Source organism: Euprymna scolopes, chromosome 6 (genome assembly GCF_053919585.1).
Source record: "Euprymna scolopes isolate OS-2025 chromosome 6, ASM5391958v1, whole genome shotgun sequence".
Lineage (NCBI taxonomy): Eukaryota > Metazoa > Mollusca > Cephalopoda > Sepiida > Sepiolidae > Euprymna > Euprymna scolopes.
In genome coordinates, this window is record NC_136487.1 from 14,513,647 (window position 1) to 14,536,170 (window position 22,524).

Below are 22,524 nucleotides of genomic sequence, written 5' to 3' on the forward strand. Positions count from 1 at the left end.
CGGAACAGACGTGCACTTCTAAGAAAGAAGTTTTGTTTATGGAATCTATGTTTTAGTTTTGGCACAGATAAAGATTGGGGAAAATTTTTGACATTGTTTCAGCTAGATGGGTGCTCCTCGTAAAAGATTGGCGACGGGGGATCAGAGATTGGAGCTCAGACGAGCACTTGTCATGGTAACGATAAAACAAAGACAGGCTTGCAACGTCTCTCCTGTGGGAGAGAGGTTGCAAGGAAGAGAAAAGGGCATCCCCCACTAAGCCACGAAGCCTATTTTGTACTCTGTCAAGGCAGGATAGGCTGTTTTTAGCAGCTCCTGCCCAGATGTGGCAACAGTACTCCATCCTTGGACGTACTTGGCTTTTATATAGATAGAGAATTGCATCAGCAGTGAGATATCGTCTGGAGCGGTAGAAGGATCCTACCATTTTTCCAGCAACCTTGCCTTGATGTGTGTGTTCCATTTCAGGTCAGGAGTAAAGGTCAAGCCCAGAAGCTTATCAAAACATGGAACTTCCCCTAGTCGAGAGCCATCCATTTCAATTGATGCCAGATGGGGATCAGAGTGTTGATGATGTAAAGATAGGAGCTTGGTTTTAGATGTATTAAAAGTAACCAGCCACCTCTTACCCCACTGTACCATGCGCTCGAGATCATTCTTAACATGGAGAGCGGGGGACATTGGAAAAATGCAAATTTGCTTAAAAATGATTTCCTTTATAAAAATGAAACTATTTGATCAAATCATGTGATTTTTAGAATACAATATTTTCTGTCATGGATATGTACATAAAAAGATTTTTCTTTAGCTTTGTTTATTAATATAGAAGGAATTTTGGACAAACACCAAAAGGGCTCCTTTCAGTCTAAGAGACAATGGATACCATTTGTATTTATAGAGAGAATCTATAGTAAAGCAAGAGTTGTGCAATCTTAACATTTTTCCTGAACTGACTAAATCCAGAGGCAATGAGAAGTACAAAATGACTAGAAACAATGCCGGGATAATCAGAGAAAGAGTGGTGTCATTTCAGACTTTTCCTTTTCCTAAATGTGTTGCCTAATCAGGCTTCAGTTTTGTCTAACTTATTCTGTTCTTGAATTTTTGAGATAAGGACTGATAATTTGTATTATTTGAATTACTGTTCTCATCTTTATTCTCACACCATTTCGGCTGACATAATTTTCAAACTTCTTTAGGTGTATCTTGTCAAACTTGAGTATCTGCATAGAATTTAAAACAGAATCCTTTACTTAATCTATGAAGGTAGCATATTCTTGTTCCGTCAGCCATGACCAGATAGAAGTCTTAAGTAATTCACAATTGTATTCTTACTATCGTCCTCACCAAGGATTGAACCTTCAATCTCCAGAAAAGTGTAATCTAGCAACTGAATTTTTACTGAATACTTTATCCATTACATCACAGATCCTTGAAGTCCACATTCCCAAGTTCGACAAGATACACCCGAAAAAACTCAAAAATTACATTGACCGAAAAATTGTAACAATAACATTCAAGATGACAACAGAGTAATTCGAATAGTCCAAATAGTTTAACCATTTTATTCAAAACTGGACGAAGGATATATGGGTTCATATTCTCAACGTTATTAACGAAAGTGATGCAGTAGATGAGATAGTACTTTAATCAAATATTATCTCTTTCTAACCATGTGAACCTCTCGGATACATTAAGTACATAAATTTGCAACATCATTGCCTGACTGTCGCCGTGGCCAAATGGTTAGACAGTTGTCTCAGAACTATTAGTTTTCGTGTTCACACCCACAGCAGACGTTTCGTTTTCTATTTTTAACATATTTTTGAAAATGTTTATTTCGGTAAGTTTTTGCATTTAAGCAGAGTTAAAAGATTTTTTATATTCTGATATTATCGTTTTTTGAAAAGTGAATTTGGAATGCTGAAAACATTTTTAGTCCTTATTCAATTATGAATGTTGTACAATTGCAAAGTGCTGAACTTTTTTTTCTTTATTGCAATTTCACCCCAAACAAGGCACATTGCCACTTTGCTGTAGGGAGCTACTATCAGGGACATAAACTACAGGGGTACTATGTAGGGAGTTGGGCAGCAAGATGTCGGTTCAAGTTACACTTGAACTTCTGCATGTCAGTACAGTTGGGGAAGCAGGAACTCGGAAGGGAATTCCAAAGTCCAGCAGTTCTGGGGAAGAAACTAATGGAGTAGAAGGCTTCCTTACATCTAGGGATCTCAACTGTGAAGGGGTGGGATTTTGCTGCTTGTCGGGTTTGTCGGGGGTATTTACGTCGAGGGGGTACAAGTGCTTGTAGTTCGTCAGAGCATTCACCATTGAAATACTTGTAGAACAGGCAGAGGGATGCTACATTACGTCGATGGGACAGAGGTTGAAGCTTAGATGACAGTTCAGGACCTATTAGGTTGGCGACTCTATTTTGAATCCTGTCCAGGAGTGAGAGACTAGTAGCAGATGCACCGGCCCAAATATGACAACAATACTCCATACATGGGCAAATAGTGGCCTTATAGAGGTACAGGATACTTTTGGGTGTTAGTAGCTTTCTAGCACGGTAGAGAAAACCTACCTTTTTCGTAGTGTTTCTGGCAATGCTCTCAATGTAATTTTTCCAACTCATGTTTCCTGTGAATGTTAGGCAGAGGAGTTGAAAAGATGTACATTCAGATAAAGAGTCTTTGGCCATTGCTATTGGTGGTAGAGAAGGTTTCTTGTAATTATTGAAGGAAACGAGTTTAGTCTTGGCAGCATTGAATGTGACCATCCATTTATGTCCCCTTTCCACTACAGATCGGAGGTCATCCTCTAGTGTTTCTGCCATTTCTTTAGATATGTGTTCATGTTTTCCTGTCATGTCTGTTATAGAGTGTGGTGTCATCAGCACATATACCCATCTCACCGACAATTTTGTCAGGGATGTCATTTATGAATATTAGGAATAATAGAGGTCCAAAGATAGACCCCTGGGGCATTCCCACATTTATATTATATTGTTTGGATGTACGACCATCGATGACAACCTGGATTTTTCTCTTATCTAAGAAGGATTTAATTATGGTAAAGATTCTTCCAGTGATACCGTATGATCTGATTTTCCTAAGACCTTCATTCCATAACCTGTCAAAAGCCTTAGATATATCTAGAGCTACCGCTCTACCCTCCCCTGCTTTTTCAAGTGAAAGGTATATACGCTCAGAGATTACACTTAGGATGTCTGCCATGGAACAGGCTTGCCTAAATTCGTATTATTGGTCGGTCAGAAGTTTAGCATCTGTAAGGTGATGGACTAGAGCTTGGTTAATAATGGACTCAAATATTTGGCAAAAAGTGGGAGGAGGCTAATGGGGCGGTAATTTGCTGGGTCAGTTCTTTCACCAGAATTCTTGAAAACTGGTACCACAGAAGCAGTTTTCCAGCAGGCAGGAAAGCAAGATTCCTTAAGGTATTTGTTGTAAAGTTTGGAGAGAACTGACGCTACTTCGGCGGAGCACTTTTTTAATAGCACAGCCGGGATGAGATCAGGTCTGCATGCTTTTGACGTATCAAGATTTTTTATGATGGCATGCATCTGAAATGGGGTGATTTCCAGATCGTCTAGTGTGGCATCTGTCCGCAAAGGAAAGTCAGGGAGGGGGTGGTTTGCAGGGTCCAGTGTGGAGTTGGAGGCGAACTGACTGGCAAGCATGTTAGCCTTCTCGGTTGCTGAGCAAACAACCTCATAATTGTTGGATAGTGGGGGAATTGTTGATTGCCCATTATTTACTAAACTGTTGTAGATTTTCCAGAAGTCACGGGTTCCTAATTTTTGTGCTTCGATGCATTTTTTGGTGGTTTCATTAAATTCTCTCTTAGCTGTCGCTATTTCTTTCTTATAGTTACTTCTGGCTTCTATACACTCCTGTCTGTTTGAACTGGACTTATGTTGGTTAAATCTGCGGTACGCATGCTGCCTTTGCACGATGGCAGCTGCACAACTAGAAGTAAACCATTGGGGAGAGTGGGGTTTGCTATAAAACTTCCACATGGGAACTTTCTTTTTACTATGCATAAAACTTAATTTTAATTTGAAAAACTTTTTAAAAATTAGCACAATACAATAAATCCATACACAATTAAGAAATAATTGATTTTAATTTTTTTTAATGATTTTATGAATATCTGTTGGAAAGTGAATTTAAGATACTGAAAATGTATACAAATAAAAGAGTCGCCAACCTGATAGGTCCTGAACTGTCATTAGGCTTCAGCCTCTGTCTCATCAACGAAATGTTGCATCTCTCTGCCTGTTCTACAAGTACTTTAATGGTGAATGCTCCAACGAACTACAAGTACTTGTACACCCCTCGATGTGAAAACCCCCGACAAACCCAACAAGCAGCTAAATCCCACCCCTTCACAGTAGAGATCCCTAGGTGTAAGAAGACCTTCTACTCCAATAGTTTCTTCCCCAGAATTGCTAGACTTTGGAACTCTCTTCCGGGATTCTGCTTTCCCAACTGTACTGACATGCAGAAGTTCAAGTGTAATGTGAACAGACATCTTGCTACTCATCTCTCTTCATAATACCCCAGCAACTTATGTCCCCGATAGTAGCCTCCTACTTCAAAGTGGCATTGTGCCTTGTTTGGCGTGAAAAATTGAATAAAAATTTTTTTAAAATGTGTTCAAACGCAACTACATTTCTTCTCTTTGTCTTATATGGTCTGGGTGACACTGAGTATCCCTGCTAGTCAATTATATAAAAGAAAGTTGTGTATCTGTGTGCCCAGATAAAACTAAAAACTAAACAAGCCACACTCATAAAGTTGATATATTCTTATTAAACATTGCTTCAGGCAAAACACATTTTATTTAAGTAATCCTTATTATGGAGGGGGGGGGGGTACAATACGAAAGGATTAGTTAGGGATATGTCAGCATCTAGAGCAATTTTTTTTCATTTCTTGGGGAATGTGAAAGAGGGAGAGAAAAGTTTTAAAAGATATTGCAAACACTTTTTATCCTCCATTTTGTTGTCTGTGATTCCAGGCAATACTGAGTAACCATGCTAGTTCAAAAACAATTTAAAAAAAAAATGAAACATACCTGTTCTAAAGACGTAATGTAATAAGTGAAACTAAACGATCGACAAAAGTCTGCAACGCGACCAACAACTTCTTGACGCTTTTCATGACTCCAACCAAGAGTGGCGCCCTCTGAAATTAAAAAAAAAAATACAATGTATATATATGTTTGAATATTTATTTTTCTCCTCACGAGAACAAAGTTAGACACAAGGTCACTTTTTTAATGTGAGAAAAACCCAGCTACCTCCAAAAACATATTCTGGATAGGACAAAAATAAAAATGACCTCAGTTTACAAAGACCCTTCCTTCATTAACCGAGGGCAGATCAGACCAAGTGCAAAGCTACTACATTGTGTTCCCCATCAAAAGGCAAAGAATATACTGTTTGTGCAAGGTTCCTTCAATAAGTTTCCAGACTTTTTTCATATAGGCACTTTTATTGATATGAAACTCTAGTCCCCTTCGAAGTAATCTCCTCAGGCTGCAAGTTGTATCATTTCAAAAACTTCTGGAACACCCCATGGAAGTCCTCCTATGTTAGCATGTCAATGACCCTCGTCAGCCTCTTTCATCTCCTCAATTGTCTCATAACAACAGCATCTAAAGTTTTAAGGAATCACCAAAAGTCACAGAGAGTAAGGTCTGGACTATAGGGAGAGTGGAGTACTGTCTTGATGTCACACCTTGGTCAAATAATCTGTGACGAAGATAGAGTCGTGGACTGCATCCTTGGGACAAACTTCGTGCAAATCTTCCACATCTTCAGTTCCTCATAAATAATTGTGTTACAGTTCCCACACTGACATCAAACTGTACACTTATTGTCTCTATAGATACATGGTCTTTATCCCTGAAATTCTTTATTTGGCCAATCAACTCTAGTGTTCTAACTTCCTTACTTTTTCCACACACCTCATCAACCCTCACAGAATCCCTTCCTTCCTTGAATCACTTATTCCACTAAAAAACTGATGTTTGATTCATGCAAGATGGTCCAAAAGCAGTTTAAAGCATTCCATATGTTTCTGTGGCATTTTTTAAAAGTTTAAAACAGAATTTTATCATATATTGTTCTTCTAAAGTGTCCTCACGTCCAGATTGCATTTTTGAAATTCACCAGCTGTGGCAATCAGGCTTTAGTAGGGTGTATTCCAATTCCTACTGTAGCTGTTCATTTGAATCTGAAATCATAAAAATTGGTCAGTCATTTCATAAGATGTTGAGCAAAAACATACTGAATTTCCAAGAGTCTATGACAATTTTAAATGCTTGTACAAAAAAATGTCTGGAAACTTATGAAAGGCACTTTGTACATTTACTAAACTGCAGAAGAAAATTCTGACATTATTTCGAAACTTTTTAAATGCTGTGGAAAATCTATCTGGTGTCATATCCTGAAAAAAGTAAATTGTTCATGACAACCTTCAGAAGCAATGTCAATTGAAAAGCACAAAATAAAAGAATATATTTTAAGTTCTTATTCACAAATGAATATGGTTGTGCAAGATTGAGAAGATTCTGTGTTGGAATCTTATATAACATTTATCGTTGACTAGTTTTATTACCTTGAAGTGGTTATTTTTTAGTTTTACCTCATTACATCAAGTGGCATCATGTCTTGTTTGGTGAACTTTCATAAAAAAAACTAAAAAAAAACAATGCCGTTACCATTTGTGATATCAACAAGTAGGGGAGAGGGACAATGCTTTGGGTGTGATAAGTTGATTGAGTCAGCGTCACTGTGACAAATCTGTCTGTATTCATTACAGGTCAGTTTGTGACCTTATAAATTCTGATAGGATACAGGGTTCATATAGGTTTTCAATGTCCACCAAAAGTATTTATGGGATTTAAATTTCACATTGAAAGGGAAATCACTGTGAGAAAATTAATATCCAAGATTATCTGCAAATAAGTCCATTTACAGGGTTCGTACAGGTTTTTTAATGTTCATTTTTTAAGAACTTTTCAAAGTTTTTCAAAGACTTCTTCAGACAAAATTCAAGTTTTCAAAACAATTTTTTTTTTTTTAAATTCACAGTAATTCGAAAAAGTGGTAAAAAAATCAAATATACAACAAATAAACATTACCATAGTCAATAAAATTACTTTGCAACCAACCCGTAATTTTAAATGCTTTTTACACCATCTCAAATATTAACTGTCTTTACGGCCTTTAATTTCCAACTAAGATGGCTGCCATCTTGCCCATTTTTTTTTTTTTTTTTTGGTCCAGCCAGCCTAATTTTAAATTATCACAATTTTGGGGAGTCGGATTCACCATTGGAGAGTCCCATCCATGCAAGGTAAATATTTTTTATAGAGAGGGTGGGGTAGGGCTTACTTTTATTTATGGTGGTTGCCACTACTCCTTTTCCCTTGTGCCCCCCCCCCGCATAAAAAATTAAATTATAAATAAGAACAAAAATAGACAGATTTGAATCTTTATTACAAAACTACCTGAGGTAATTTTGTGATAAAGGGACTTAACTCTTGTATCCATAAGTATTTGTACAGTTGAATCAAGAGATTAAAAAATGAAAATATCAACAAAAAAAAAAAGTTATACTGTATGTATCTGTTACGGAATGAAGTTCTCCAAAAAAAATTTCACTTAATTTGATCAAGTAGTTTTCTTTTTACAGCAAAAAAACAATTTGTTATGATACCAAGCAAAAGGTAGTCATGTTTCGATTTTTAGGAAGAAAAGCTAGTATTAAAGATGGGGAGGAAGTGTCAGCATTTTAAACCGAATTATCTCCTCATGGTTTGTTCAAAATTTCAAATATGGTTACCTTCAGTGCGCTCTCATAAAAACATGTTTTTCTGCTGTAAAAAAAAAAAAAAAAAAATTCTGAATCAAATTAAGTTAAATTTTTTTCAGAGATCTTCAGTCCAAAACAGATACATACAATATTTTTTCGATATTTTAATTTTTTAATGTCTTGATTAAACTGTACAAGTACCCCATAATACTATGCATCTTCAGAACATGTAATTCTTTATTTTCAATATTTAAAAAATATTTTAATATTTTTATTCATACTTAAAAAATATTTTAATAGTATTTATTTATTTTTAATGTTTTGAAACAAATTTTTACTGGACATAACGAATACAATTTTCAGGACTTTTTCAATAAATTTTCAAGATATATTCTGTATTTTCAAGGATTTTTCAAAGTAATAATAGAAATGATGAGGCCTTTTCAAAGCAAAAGTCAAAATTCAAGGATTTTTAAATTCTGTACAAATCCTGGAATAATGCAAAACTTCTTGTGCCCCTTTTTACCAAAGTTTTCTCTTAACAAATGTGAATCTTTTCAAATGATGTTTTAAATTTATGTTTTTTTATTTTATAGTGCATTTTTTTTTTGTATGGCTGTGCTGGTATGGTCACAAAGATATGAACAATTACAGTTCAAGCCAAGGAGTGATAAGAATAAACCAATCAGGTATTAGAATCATTGTATAAAATATATTGAATCTTTGAATTTTTCAGTCATAATCTTTTTATCTTGTCACGAAAGGAAGACAACTACTGACCATGAATGTATTCAACAAACAGGAAATTTGAAATGATGCACATATGTTAATTGACGGATTTTTTCTCAATTCATGAAATAGGGCTTAACATTAATCTTCCTAAAGAGGCTTTATAACTATATTTTTTCAATTAATAATTTTTTATACCTACAGACACTAGTGTTTCGTGCATATGTAATCATCAGTGCAGAAAATGATTATTACTGCTGGTCATGGGACTCAAACTCAGTATATATATATATATATATATATATATATATATATATATACACATAGATGTTAGTTAACTAAAAAAAAAGTAATAAATTAAATGAATAATTTTGAAATATTGACGGTTGTTATTGTGTTCATGCATTTTTTGGAATCGATTGTTGTGGATGGAACGTTTTTGCAAATATTTTAATATTTTGCTTATAAAAAATATGTTTTTGGAATGAACAGAAACAATTGTTCCATATTAAAATGTTTTTTAATAAAATCCATAATATTTTTTGAAGTATATCTAGCAATACACATGAAAAAATTGAAATAGCTTCAAATATTTCAATATTGGTATACATAGAAAGAGCTTGATGAGCTAAGAAAGGATCTTTTTAAATTTTAAAAATCTGATTAAAATTAAGGAAGTTATGATTATTTTTGTGCCCTGCTTGTTTGGATATTTTCCCCTCTTTATAACCATATGCGTTTCGTCACATTTTTACACTACTTTTTCAGTAAAAATTTTATATCTTTGTTAAAACACAAGATTAAGCAATGAAATTTACCGTATAAGTGTACTTTTGTATAAGGAATCAGAATATGCAACTGAAAGCCTCCAAAAGTTCATGGTTTCCAACTAATCTGCAGTAAATGTGCATAAATATGCTGCAATTCCTTAAAAATGCCATGTATCCATAAACAGAAAAGAAGTTGGAGAACTCAAAGTTGAATTGTAATGTGTTTTATGTACAAACTTAAATCTAAACATAGGACCATTTAAAAATGAATATATTGCAATATTTCTTTGGTATTATTGTAGATGAACACCTTCTGTTTAACCCCACCCAACGCCTTCTGACCACCTACCCCCTTCCGAAATGTGATTCTACCTTTTTAGGCAATTATGTATGAAATGCCATGAAAAACTTTAATGAAAGATAAATTATTTTAGAATTTAATGTAAAATAATTCCCCATTATAGGTCACTCTAGCATTTTTGTTTTTTTTTCTATAGGGAGATAAATCCTGTATGCTTTTTTTTTTTTTTTTTTTTTTAAAGACGATTATGTGTGGTTTTAAGAGGGTTTCTATGCAATGAGAATTAGGAAGGGTTGCCATTCGAACTTTGAATTAGTTGTAGGGCTAATGAAAATTATGTGTGAACATACTGAAGACTTGACAGAAACAAAAACAATATTAGTGGAGGGGGCAGTTAGTTTCACAAAAATTTAATGCAAACATTCACCATTTCCAGGCCATTCTAGCATTTTAGGACAGTTAATTTTTATGGGAGATAAATCATGTGCATTTTTCTTTAAGGAAGGACCTATTTTTTGTTTGTTTGTTTTAGATGTTTGTATGTGGCTTACAGAGGTATTTTGTTGGAGGGGGGGGGGCTTGCCACTCAAACTTAGTTTTATTGTTAGGGTTAAAGAGTGTTTTAGGAGGAGACTGGTGTTAGAGGTGAGGTTAAAAGAGCTTTTTTTCAAAGAGAGCATTCATCACTCATATTTACTGTTAGTGGTTCATAATTATTGGCTTTTGAAAATGTTATGGATTAAATTTAGAATATCACATTACTATTAAATATGTAAACTTATGTAAAAAAAAAAGAAAATGTGTGTGTGTGTATATATATATATATATATGCATATACACACACACACACACATATATATATAACAAATGTTATGCAAAGCAAGATAAATTACTTTTCTACCTAACTAAATAAGTTTTTACTAATGTAAAATATTTATTCGGTTTGAAAAGTAGGTAATATTCATCACTACCTGAAAAGAAAATATGGCCGCAATTTCTATTTACATTTTTCAAGTCTTGATAATCACTTCAAAATAAGAATGAAATCCACCCAATAAATGTCACGATAACATTTATTGGGTGGGTTTCATTCACCATTTTGTTTCATTTCTTATTTTTAAATCTTTGTTGAGACTTCAAAAATGTAAAGAGACATTGCGGCCATTTTTCTTGTTCTTCGGTAGCGCTCGCTCAACACTACTTGTTTTTCGAACCGAATAAATATTTTACATTAAAAAAAAAAAGTATCCAGTTAGGTAAAAAAATAACTTAATCTTGCCTTTGATAACATTTGTTTTTGACAACTTTTTCGTACCTCTGTGAATTGGAATATGAACCGTTAGTTCATGTCTTAACTGCAAAATGCCGTTTCTATTTCAAATAAATATCTTACAGAAAGTTATATATATATATAGTGTGTGTGTATTCGACAGGTAAATAAGTCAGTAAATGTTATATTTAGTTTTAATTTAATAAGAAGCTGCGTTACGAAATTTCGAAGAAAATTCCAGGTACTTGTGCACTTATTGAACCGTGCTGAAATAATAACGCTATTATTTTGAAAGCCATTCTTAACATGAGGAGAGGAAGGTGTTTTGTAACTATTCTGTACTTTCAGTTAACAAATTAATAAAATAAAAATATTATAAAACTTTAATTTAACTTGAAAATATTTAAAAATAACATGGTTAAATAAATGCACAAGCACCAAATTCCATAAATTTGTTGATTTCTATTTTCAAGGTTGAAGGTGTTTATTCCATAGGCCTTTTATACTATACTGGAGCAGGTTGTAAAAATACCTTTCGCTTAATAAGTAGAAAAAAAAATAATGAAATAAAAAGCTTCTTAATTGTAGTTTGATGTGTTTTCTAACTGCTTTTAAAATTTCAAGAATATTGATTTGAGAGTTTGTATTACTATACACAGATTCGAAAAAGTTGTCAAAAAAAAAAAAACAAATATATAATAGTTACATTCTGAAAACCGAATAGTTCTAAACTAATGTTATTCTGATAACAAAATAGCTCTAATTAAAACATATAAGAATATTCATATTTTCATGTTTTTCTTAATTCGTTCTTGAATAAAAATTAAAGAACGCGTGTTGTTTACATTTACACTATGCTATCGCTAATACCTCAGCTGCTGCTGCTACTATTAATACTACATTTGTCCAAACTCGAAAAACAGAAACGTTTTTTTTTCGGATAGGTCCTTTTAAATTATCAATTACCGCGATCCTACTCAACATATAATAATACTTTTAATTGATAAAGATAGTAAAAAGAATGATTTACTTACTAGTGGGTGTCCAAAGAAATTTTTTTTCAAAATGTTCGATACTCGTCATATTAAAGTCTTATTTTTAACATGACAAAAAAAGAAATGGTCCAAAATATTTCAGACACTTGACAGTATTAAGATTAACACCTCTTCTGATTGGTTCCCAAATTTCATAACGAAATTCTTCATACAATCACGGTACGAGCCTTTAGAAATCAGATGGGGTCATTACAAAACCTTACCGAAAACGCTATTTTATAACGTTCACATTTTTATCACTTTATTTGCTTAAAACTCTTAATAAATATGAATGTACATTATATACTTTAATTCATTTGAAAGTATATTCATTTCCGAACAAAATATTAGTAATTTGAAGACTTGAAGTGCTTTGGTTTAAAAAATATATGGCTATTTTAGTAGAATTGCCTTGAAATCTGTGATTATCCAAAGCGTTTTTTCTGTCGGTATGTATTACTAGTATATCATTCAAAATATGTTCTGGAGTTCACATATATATATATATATATATATATATATATATATATAGTAATCCACAGACAGACAGTTTCATTGTATCACAGCTCTTCAGTGCAGCTAGATTAGCAACTACCTCAAGCTAGGATTGAAACTCAACCGCCTAGGCAACAGTCGGCACTTTTAACCATTTATTTGACTGCTGCTAAGATTGGTGTGTGAAATTACAATGATCAAACATTGTGTAAACAAATGGAGCTTAGGTGTTTGGACAAAGAGCATTGCATTATGCACATGTGGCAGTTTGTTATTTCACTCCCAAATATGCCCAACCCAAGATAGGGATATTATATATAGTCCAGGTTAAGAATGTATTCATAGGATGAGATCTAACGAATATTGACTACATTTATATAATAGTGCTCAATAACAAATAGAGCGATTTATATATTGATATTTATTTATACAGACATGTACAGGCTTTGTTACACTGGCATGACAATGTTTCAATCTGTAGTTATTAATAACTAAGATCTCATCAGGCAAAAAAAAGTCTTTCATTTAGGCATTCATTTTGGAAGTAATGAAATGCAATATTTTATTTGAAAGTCATGTGATCCTTTTTAAAAAAATAAAAAGTCACTACTCGTTTGTTAATTTAAGGTTAAAAAGTTATTTTTAACACTGTACCCGTTGTCTAGTGAAATTGAAAAATGGAGAAATGAAAAAGTAGAGGGGAGAGGGCAGAGAAGGGTGAAGAGAAAGAGCATGTCAATTGTTAACAAACAAGAAAATAAATGTCTCCAAATTGGAACAAAACTAGATTGATACACTAGATCTTGGATAAATCAAAGACTTGATAACATATTGGATAGAACTTAAATTATTAAATAAAAAACAAGAATTTATAACCGAATGCAAGCATAGAAAATCAATGTTTATTTTGCTATTAAAGACCAAATTAAATACAAATACTTCCACACTCAAGTAAATATTTGCATGAGTATGCACGCATTAAAAACATGCAAAACATGACATTATGCATATGACGTTTACTCTTCCAGGTTTCTTTTTAGTTGATCCAAGTTAGTGATATGCTAATTAGTGATACCATGAAACTGCAATAAAGTGTTAAGTACATTAAACATGTTTATGCACACACACAATGGGGTAAGACAGAGAGAAAATAAATGCCTACTGAAGAGAACTTTAATGTCTACTAGACACAATTCTTGAGTGTCTAAGACTTCTCTGTACAGGGGTTTGTCAGGAAAACCTGGCATGAGGATATTTTTCCGTAAAAGTAAATCCTGACCAAATATTCAAAACCACACCGTATCCACTGCCCAAATAGGATTATCTCGATATTGCTACCCAACATCGGCTTTTACAAGGAATGGTGCATCTTCCCCAAGTGAAATTACCTGAAATAACAGCACCAGACTAGATGAATTCTTTTCCTGGAATCCAGTAAAACCATGAAACTTCAAGATAGACAAACTATAACATATTTAAATGGTCAATTGGGAAGAGGAAAATTATGTTCCCAACTTCTTTATTGTTTGAAATATTAATGGAACATTTGAATATCTATGTATCTCATATAGAGATCAAGTGTTAGTCCCTAGGAAGGAGCCCCTTGATTTCTGAGAATTCAACTGAAGTAAAATGAAACAAGTGTAAGAAGTATATTTAAACTTACCATCGATGTAAACAACTTCTGCCTTGAAACGCAGTTTCTTAAACTTACTTTTCTCCATACCCTAAAACGAAACATTTGCGAAAGTTCATTTTTAAAGACAGTAAGAGAGAATAAAAAATAAATTCTTTATGTAAGCATTTGTAAAACGATTTTGGAAAACTTATTTCTGATAATTTTAAAAGTCACACTCCATGTTAGTTTAGCTTTTGGTCCATATAAAATGAAAGTTTAGACAAAAAAAACATTACAATGAAATAAATATATATTTTTTTATCCAATTTCTCATTAGAACTTATTTTCATTTATTAACTCATATCCAATTACTCAAATTATAAATTATATGATATACATTTGAGTCATAGCTGGAACTGAGCTCTACATATGAAGTATAAAACTGTAAGCAACACACATAATATATATATATATATATATATATATATATATATATATATATATATATATAATATTTAGTACACATAAAATATATATGAATATACAATTTAATACAATATGGGAATCATTGATTATAAACAATAGATAAGGTCAACATTAAATATATATATATATATATATATATATATATATATATACTAGCATGGATACCCAGCGTTGCCAGGGTCGACATGAAGTTCGGTTTCGCCACACCTGCTATACTAAAAATATTGAGCAGTTTTTCATTATTATATGTCAACTCTATCGTTACCCCAACAAAATTTCAAAAATAAAAGAACAAATGAAAACACGAAAATGTAACCCTCCCCAACCCCCCGAAAAAAGAAAGACGTGACAAACTCTCCACCAGATATTTCGGCAGAAGGGATACGAAGAGAAACTATTCTCCGGATATTGAGCACCTTTTTATGACTATATTCTAGATAAGTGAATTTCTTTTATGCTACCTCAGTCTAGAAAGATTGTCTTTACGGTCTGTTGCAACAAAAACAAACCGTAAATAATTCGGTTTCAAAAATACCAAAGTAGAATTTGTGTTAACCAAATATTTATGTCATAAAAATGATGAGTTATGACTTATTGCGTTATTAAAAGAAAAAAAATTTGTTACGATGTCCAAAAAATGTGAGGAAAAAAAAAATGGTAAAAAAACGTAAATGAAATTTTTTTTGTTTTGTTTTAAATAAAGAATCGTAGTTGAATTGAATTGTTTATTTTAAAATAAAAATCAGCTGGACCACAACGTTAATTGCGAAATCATGGAAATTATTTTATTTAAACTAATTCCAAAAATAATGCTTGAAAGTTTTTAGTATTAAATTTCCGCCGAGAAAGAAAACAAAAAGAACAACATTCGTGCCCAAGGAAAATAATTCAAACCGATTCATAAAAAAAATCCATGTTGATAAAATAAATATGTTGTCAATATAAATCAAATTTAAATAATAAACTTAAATAGAACACTTAAAATAATTCTCTCACTATAAACAATAATTAATACACCGGTATTTAATAGAGTCGATTTTCCTTAATGTAATATGCAAATGGCGTCACCTCTTTAATCTCATATTTTGCAATAATCATAGTATATATAGGAATGAATAATAAGATAAATTAATGGATCTTTTGTATATATTAATCAACTTGTGAACAAACAAACAGATAGGAATACGAATATATATATATATATATATATATATATATATATATATATATATAGAGAGAGAGAGAGAGAGAGAGAGAGAGACATATATATATGTCTCCCCAGAAATATTGTCTTACATGCTGTATGAAACTCGTGAATGTAGTTTTATTTTATAAAGAAAATCATTTTTAAGTAATTAATGGAAGTAAAAAAGAAAAATCTTGCAAGTTTGAATTATGTTCAGTTATCTCCCTTGTTTTTTATTTAGACCATTTTTCAAGATGGTGCTGTGAGTAAATCGTTGGTTAACCATCACATTTGATTTTGTTCTTTAAAAATAAAACTACTTGATCAGTTTACATATTTTGGAATAATTTTTTTTTTCTGTCACGTGTATGTACATAATAAAGATTTTTCTTTATATTTGTTTTTTAATATAAAGGGAATTCTGAAGAAGCACCCGAAAATATTCAAGTGACATTAAAGAGTTTCACTAGAGTAAAACCAAAACTTTGAGGTGAAATTAATATTTGTCAATCTTAATCAAAAAAAAAAAAAACATCTTTTTCAAGATCCTGTGCATATTCTAGGTTGTCCAATAAATGTCAATCTATAATGAAATTATCTTCATATTATTTGGATTCATCAGACTACTGTCCTCATCTTCAGTGCCATTTTCACGTTTCAGTGGATGAACCCTTCAATCTTCAGGTGTATCTTGTCGAACTCAAGAATTTGGACTGAATTTCGAGTGGAACCATTAATTTACTTCACTAGGTACGGGCAAAAATGGGCGGATAAAGATAGAGGGACCTAGTCTTGAAAGCCGATTTATCATAATTTTTTGTAGGTTTCTGATTACTTTTTGATTGTATCTGAAAGATTAGAGACTAAAGTTAATTTCCTAAAAAAAAAAAATATTTGTACACGAGAAAAAAAAATGTTATGAAAAATGTTTTCACAGCGAGCTAACCAATTCAGCTAAATTTTGAAGTTAAATAAATTCATTGTAAAAATCCTTTAAAAAGATAAATATTAGTTTTCTGGGTTTATTTCAAAGATAATTAGTAAAGTCCTAAGATATTGAATTAAATAAAAAAAAAAAAAACACCTTGTTATACAAAATACAGCTTGTTTGCCAAAACACAAACGATAATGTTAAAGGTTTGTAAACACGATTATACGGAAGCCCAAAATTTCAGCCAATCTAAATCTTGTTTCAAAATGAAGTCATGATAGTAAAAGGAGGTAGGGGTGTCAGATTTCTTTCCCCCCCCCCCACACACACACGTACATCCGTACATTCCTATTCTGAACGTTTGTAGTAATTTTAATTATTTTTTATGTTCCTGTTTTTAAATTAATTTTTTTTTTTAAATTATATAAAATTTACGTTACACCGAAAGTTTCACAGTCTTGCGAACAAGGAAATTATTAAAATCTTGTATATAAAAATTATGCAAAATCTGTAATTTACAAAAAAAAGAAAAAGTAGAAATATTTTTGCTATTATAATTTTTTTTTGTGTGAAAATATTAAATAAACAATGCTTAATTCAATGATAATATTTGTAGTTTGAGAAATCCATTTTTCTTCGAGTTATATCGAATTCATTAATACGAACTTTAGGGGCTTTTTTCATAATGTTCTTGTAAAAATTAAATAATTTTTTAAAAATTGTTAGAATTTACGATATTTTAATAAAAAAAAAACAAAAATAAATTTTTGCATTTTTTTTTTACTGCAGAAAACCATAACTTTAATAAAGGTATTTTTTTTTGTTTAAACAAAATAATACATTTCCACTAAGATTTAAATAAAAATAATGGATTCATTACATTCCGCGATCATTATTTGATAAATGCTGAAAATTTAATTAAAATTGGTTAATTTCCTGATTTTTGGTGAATTTTTAAGTAAAGGGAGAGGTCAAAATGTTTATACATTTTGAGCATCGGCATTCATTTTGCATGTACCTATACTTCACAGGGGTAGCATGCTCTTGTTCTGTCAGTCATGACTGGATAGAGGTTCTAAGTAATTCACAATTGTATTTTTCGGTTGCCAACCCTGAGAATTTAATCTTCAACCTTCAGAAGAAGGTCACTTTTTACAATTGATTTTTTCAAGGACTTCAACCACTAGGTGTGTCAGAAATTTTTTGAAAAATAGTGAATAATTCCACCCCATCTTTCCAAGCTTATAACTCCTCGAAAAATGTAATTCAAGCCCTGATTTTTTTTTTCTTCAATTAAAGGAGCAAGGACCAAGGTTTCGTTAAAAAAAAAAAAAAAAAAAAAAAAAAAAAAAAAAAAAAAACGTGTTTGTTTTTTTAAAAGGTTTTAAACTTCGGACTTTACAAGTAAATTTCTAAAAAACACTACTTTTTTTGTTTTAAATTTGAATATATTATTTATTGACCTTTTCTCTTCAATTTGTGATATATAAGACTTTGGTGAGTAAATTAATTATTTACTTTTTAATAGACATTTCAAAATGGGAGGCGTGAATTATTCGACCCCCTGTCTTTCCAAGCTTATAACTACTCGAAAAATGTAATTCAAGCCCTAATTTTTTTTTCAATTAAAGGAGCAAGGACCAAGGTTTCATTAAAAAAAACAAAAGAAAAAACAAATAACGTGGTTTAAAAAAAAAAAGGTTTTAAACTTCGAACTTTACAGGTAGATTTCTAAAAAACACTACTTTTTTTGTTTTAAATTTGAATATATTATTTATTGACCTTTTCTCTTCAATTTGTGATATATAAGACTTTGGTGAGTAAATTAATTATTTACTTTTTAATAGACACTTGAAAATGGGGGAGGGGGTGTGAATTTAAAAAAAACGTTTGTCTAAAATATTATATTCGGTTTATTGGAAAGAGCATAAAATTTCACATTAACCCTGAAAATATCTAAAAATAGAATCAATAGAAAAATTTGGATAGATTTTTAAAGTTTAAAAATTAAAAAATATTGAGTTCGTAAAATTCATTACTGTTTTTTAAAAAATAAAAAAATATTTCTATTACTTTTAAAACAACTTTAATAGTTTATTTTGGAAGTATAATCCATAAAGAAAATAAACAACCCACTTTTAAAAGAGAAATTACGAGTTTTTATATTTTATTTGCAGTTTCGTGTTAGGGGTGTCAAAAATTCCTACAAAAATTCTGATACACCTAGCTAACCACTACGCCATGGTTCCTTGCAAACAATTCTAGTACAAATTTTAGAAGCCTTAAACCATTGTTCCCGGTACTGGCCAATGCATACATGGAATACTTTGAAGAAATGGCATTAGGATCAACACCACTAAAGCCAACAATGTGGTTGCGATATGTAGATGACACATTCATACTTTGGCCCCATCAGGAAGATGTTCAAACGTTACTAGACCATGTGAACTCGATCCGTCCAACTATACAGTCCATGATGGAAAAAGAACCTAACAATAAATTATCGTTCCTAGATGTGCTGCACTGGTCAGGGTTTACGTCATCCATATACTAAAAGCCAACTTTCACTGGACAGTACCTAAACTTCAACTCCCACTAGCCATATAATGTAAAGAAAGGAATCGTCTGTTGCCTACAAGACCAAGCAAAACCAATATATAGTAACAGCAGTGCATATCAAGAGGAGATGGACAGTTTAAGAGAAACCCTCCACAGAAACAACTATCCAGAGAGCATGACATCAGCTCCAAGAACATTAAAAAAAGAAAATTGTTTTTAAATGGCATAATTTAAAAAAGAAAAAAAATGGGAAGAATGAAAATAAAAGTGAAAACTCCTAGACAACACTGTATGTGTGTGAGTGTGTATATATATATATACAGAGAGAGAGAGAGAGAGATAGTTTAATAATACAACTTCATGATAGCTAATTTTTGTACAATATACTTTTTGTAGTATGTAGTCCAAAAGTTTTCAAGAAATTATAAATTCCCAATGGATAAAGGTGTGAATAGGTTGTATTTTCATACATTTAGGACTGAATAAATCTCCCTTTTTTTTTTTTTTTCTATTTTACCTTTTTCTAATATATAAAGTTATCTCATCAGATTTTCAAGTCGAACCCAAATGGCATTTAAGCTGACAAACCAAACTATTTCTGATTAGCCAATTTTTATTTGTTATTGGCAGAGTTACCTGGCATTGCCCAAGGCAAAAATGTAAGATATTTCTATTAAAACTTCTTTGTACATTTCTATCTTCTTTTCGCTCTCTTCTCGATCTCCTCTTTTTCATTTGTGTAACCCATTCCTCTCTAGCTGGACGCATACACAGACAGTCAACTCTCTTTTATACAATAGATTAAATGGGTCGGTCAGCACTTTCTTTCTAAATAAATACATGATAACATTAAGAAAACGATACTCCTGACACAACCTGGCTCAGTTGATCCTCAAAAAATAAATACTTTATTTTAAAGTTTAGATATTATTCATCCAGAGCAATACCAATCAAGAATATACAAACTTTGTGGCCGTTTGTTTTGTCATTTTTTACTTTTAGCTGGACATACAAACATACATATATCTACACACACACACACACACACAACTGATTATTGTACCATGTTAATGGTAATATAATAGTGTTGGGACGATTAATCAGAATCAGGAATAAAAAAAAAAAAAAGCAGAACTTTTAAGGGCATTAGAATCGGAAAAATGTGTGCCTATTTTCCAATGCCAAAAACGATTCTTTTGTCTTTTTTTATTTGATTTTGTTTGAAGCAAAAACTTCCACAGCTGGTAGTAATGATAAATAATAAATATTTAAACAACCAGAAAAACTAAAATCTATACATCATCCTCCATGTTTTTATGTTTGAGAAAATATTTACACATTTCACATGCTTTTTTTTATGCCAATCATAAATAAAAACTCTATTGTTAGAGATTTATAAAGAACTGGAATTAGTAATTGTATCGGAATTGGGGAAAAATATTGGAATCCTCCCCTCACTAATAATAATGTACTTCACTAAAATTCATTTAAAAAATTACTTAGTGTAGCTCAGATAATCGAAAATTTGAAACAGATTTAAAGAATTATCAAAAAATTAAAATCAGCAAAGGGAAATAACCTGTATTTTTAGTCAACAAATACATTATGAGTTGTCTATGGTACAACTAAAATTTTATTTCTGTAAAAGTTTTTAAAAAAATGAGCAAACTAATAACAATTACAATGTTTTGCACTGCATCCTGGACGTTACCGGATAGGTACAACTAACAAATATATAAATCTATGAAAGTGGTATTCTGAGATATATATATATATATATATATATATATATATATATATATATATATATATATATATATATATAAAGAACTTTAGCTTTGCTTCATGCTAGTCATGGCATATTTTCTCTCCTCAAAAATTAAAAAAGTTTGGAACCTTTTTAATTTTTCTTGTGTGATGAAATCAAATATGATTGAAATGATCTGCATATCATAGCAAGATATGACTGTATTTAATAATATATATATATATATATATATATATATATATATATATATATATATATATATATATATATATATATATATATATAGCCCTAAATGGTATTTGATGTTATTTTATTTCTGTAGGATTGTCTATTTTTATCTTTCCTCAAACTTGAACTTGAGTAAGTTGACCTTTGCCAGGGTGAGTCAAAGGTCATGGAACTGTTTGTTCAGTTCTTACATCTACCTTAAGCTTGGTTAAATATTTATGCAGAAAGCAAACTGTTTCAATAATCAAACTCAATTACTCACACACACACAGATTATTATAAATAGGCACATACATCACACCTAGCCGACATTCTTTATAAAAAGAGATAATGCTGAATAATCCTCAAGCCAATATTGACAGTTCAACTGTTTGATCAAAACTTTTTTATCAAGTTATGCTAAGTGTGAAGTAAGGATAAAACAAATGAATAAACTTCTATGAATATAGAATGTTAGCCAAAAGTAAGGGTGTCCGTGATTAGCCTTATGAATACAATCTCTGACTATGGAATTCAATATACTAAGTTCAAATCTTAATATTATCGAATCTATTTTAAAGATTTTAAAAACACAAATAACACCATGAAAGTTATGACTAACTAGTAGTAAAATAGCAACTTGTGTTAAATTAACCATATACAATCATTTATAAGAGAAATTATGTTTCAGCATTAAATAACTAATAAAATTATCTTGTCATATTTTCCATCTTAGACCTAAATAGTAATGTATCTGACAAATCGATATTTGAGTCTAACTAGCCATTTCTTATTCTTGCAACATATTTCTATATCTATATTAAATTTTTTTGTCCATTCGACGTTTTATTGGAAACTACTGTGCCAATCTGGTTGAAATTTTGTATGGACTTTTGTTATGATAAGGTGCAGAGAAGTATTATGGTATCTGTTCAATGCATGGTTAGGGATTTGTAGGGATTAGAATTGAATGTAAAATCATATTCAGCCATCAACACCTATCATTCTAAGTCAACAGGCTATAAATTTAAAAAAAAAATGTTTTTTTTGTTGTTTAATGGCATATCAACCCATTGTGGGTTATTTAATGCCGAATCCAGTTATTTTGGGAATAGTATTCGATGCTGTATCCAGTTATTTTATGAGATTTTTATTCTTCAAGCTCCTTGTATTTTTAATCGTTAGTTTGTAGCATTTGATTTGGTTGTTTTATAGTGGATTTTGTCATTTTTGTTCTCTGCCTTGCAGAATATGATTGGGTTTTGCAATGGGAGGGGGGAAAAGGGTTACAGTATTATTAAGTCCTGTATTATGAATGTA

At 31.3% G+C, this 22,524-nt stretch overlaps 1 protein-coding gene across 3 annotated transcripts in view; it reads right to left on the bottom strand.

Moving 5' to 3' along the window:
* Positions 1-22,524, bottom strand: part of LOC145277525 (cytoplasmic tRNA 2-thiolation protein 2-like) — a 179,222-nt gene that overhangs the window by 56,343 nt on the left and 100,355 nt on the right. For all 3 annotated transcript variants that reach the window (XM_080128966.1, XM_080128968.1, XM_080128967.1), the window contains exons 4-5: positions 14,116-14,176; positions 5,104-5,213 (exon numbers count right to left, since the gene is read on the bottom strand). In XM_080128966.1, coding sequence (XP_079985092.1) covers positions 5,104-5,213; positions 14,116-14,176 — 171 coding nt within the window. The remainder of the gene's footprint in view (positions 1-5,103; positions 5,214-14,115; positions 14,177-22,524) is intronic.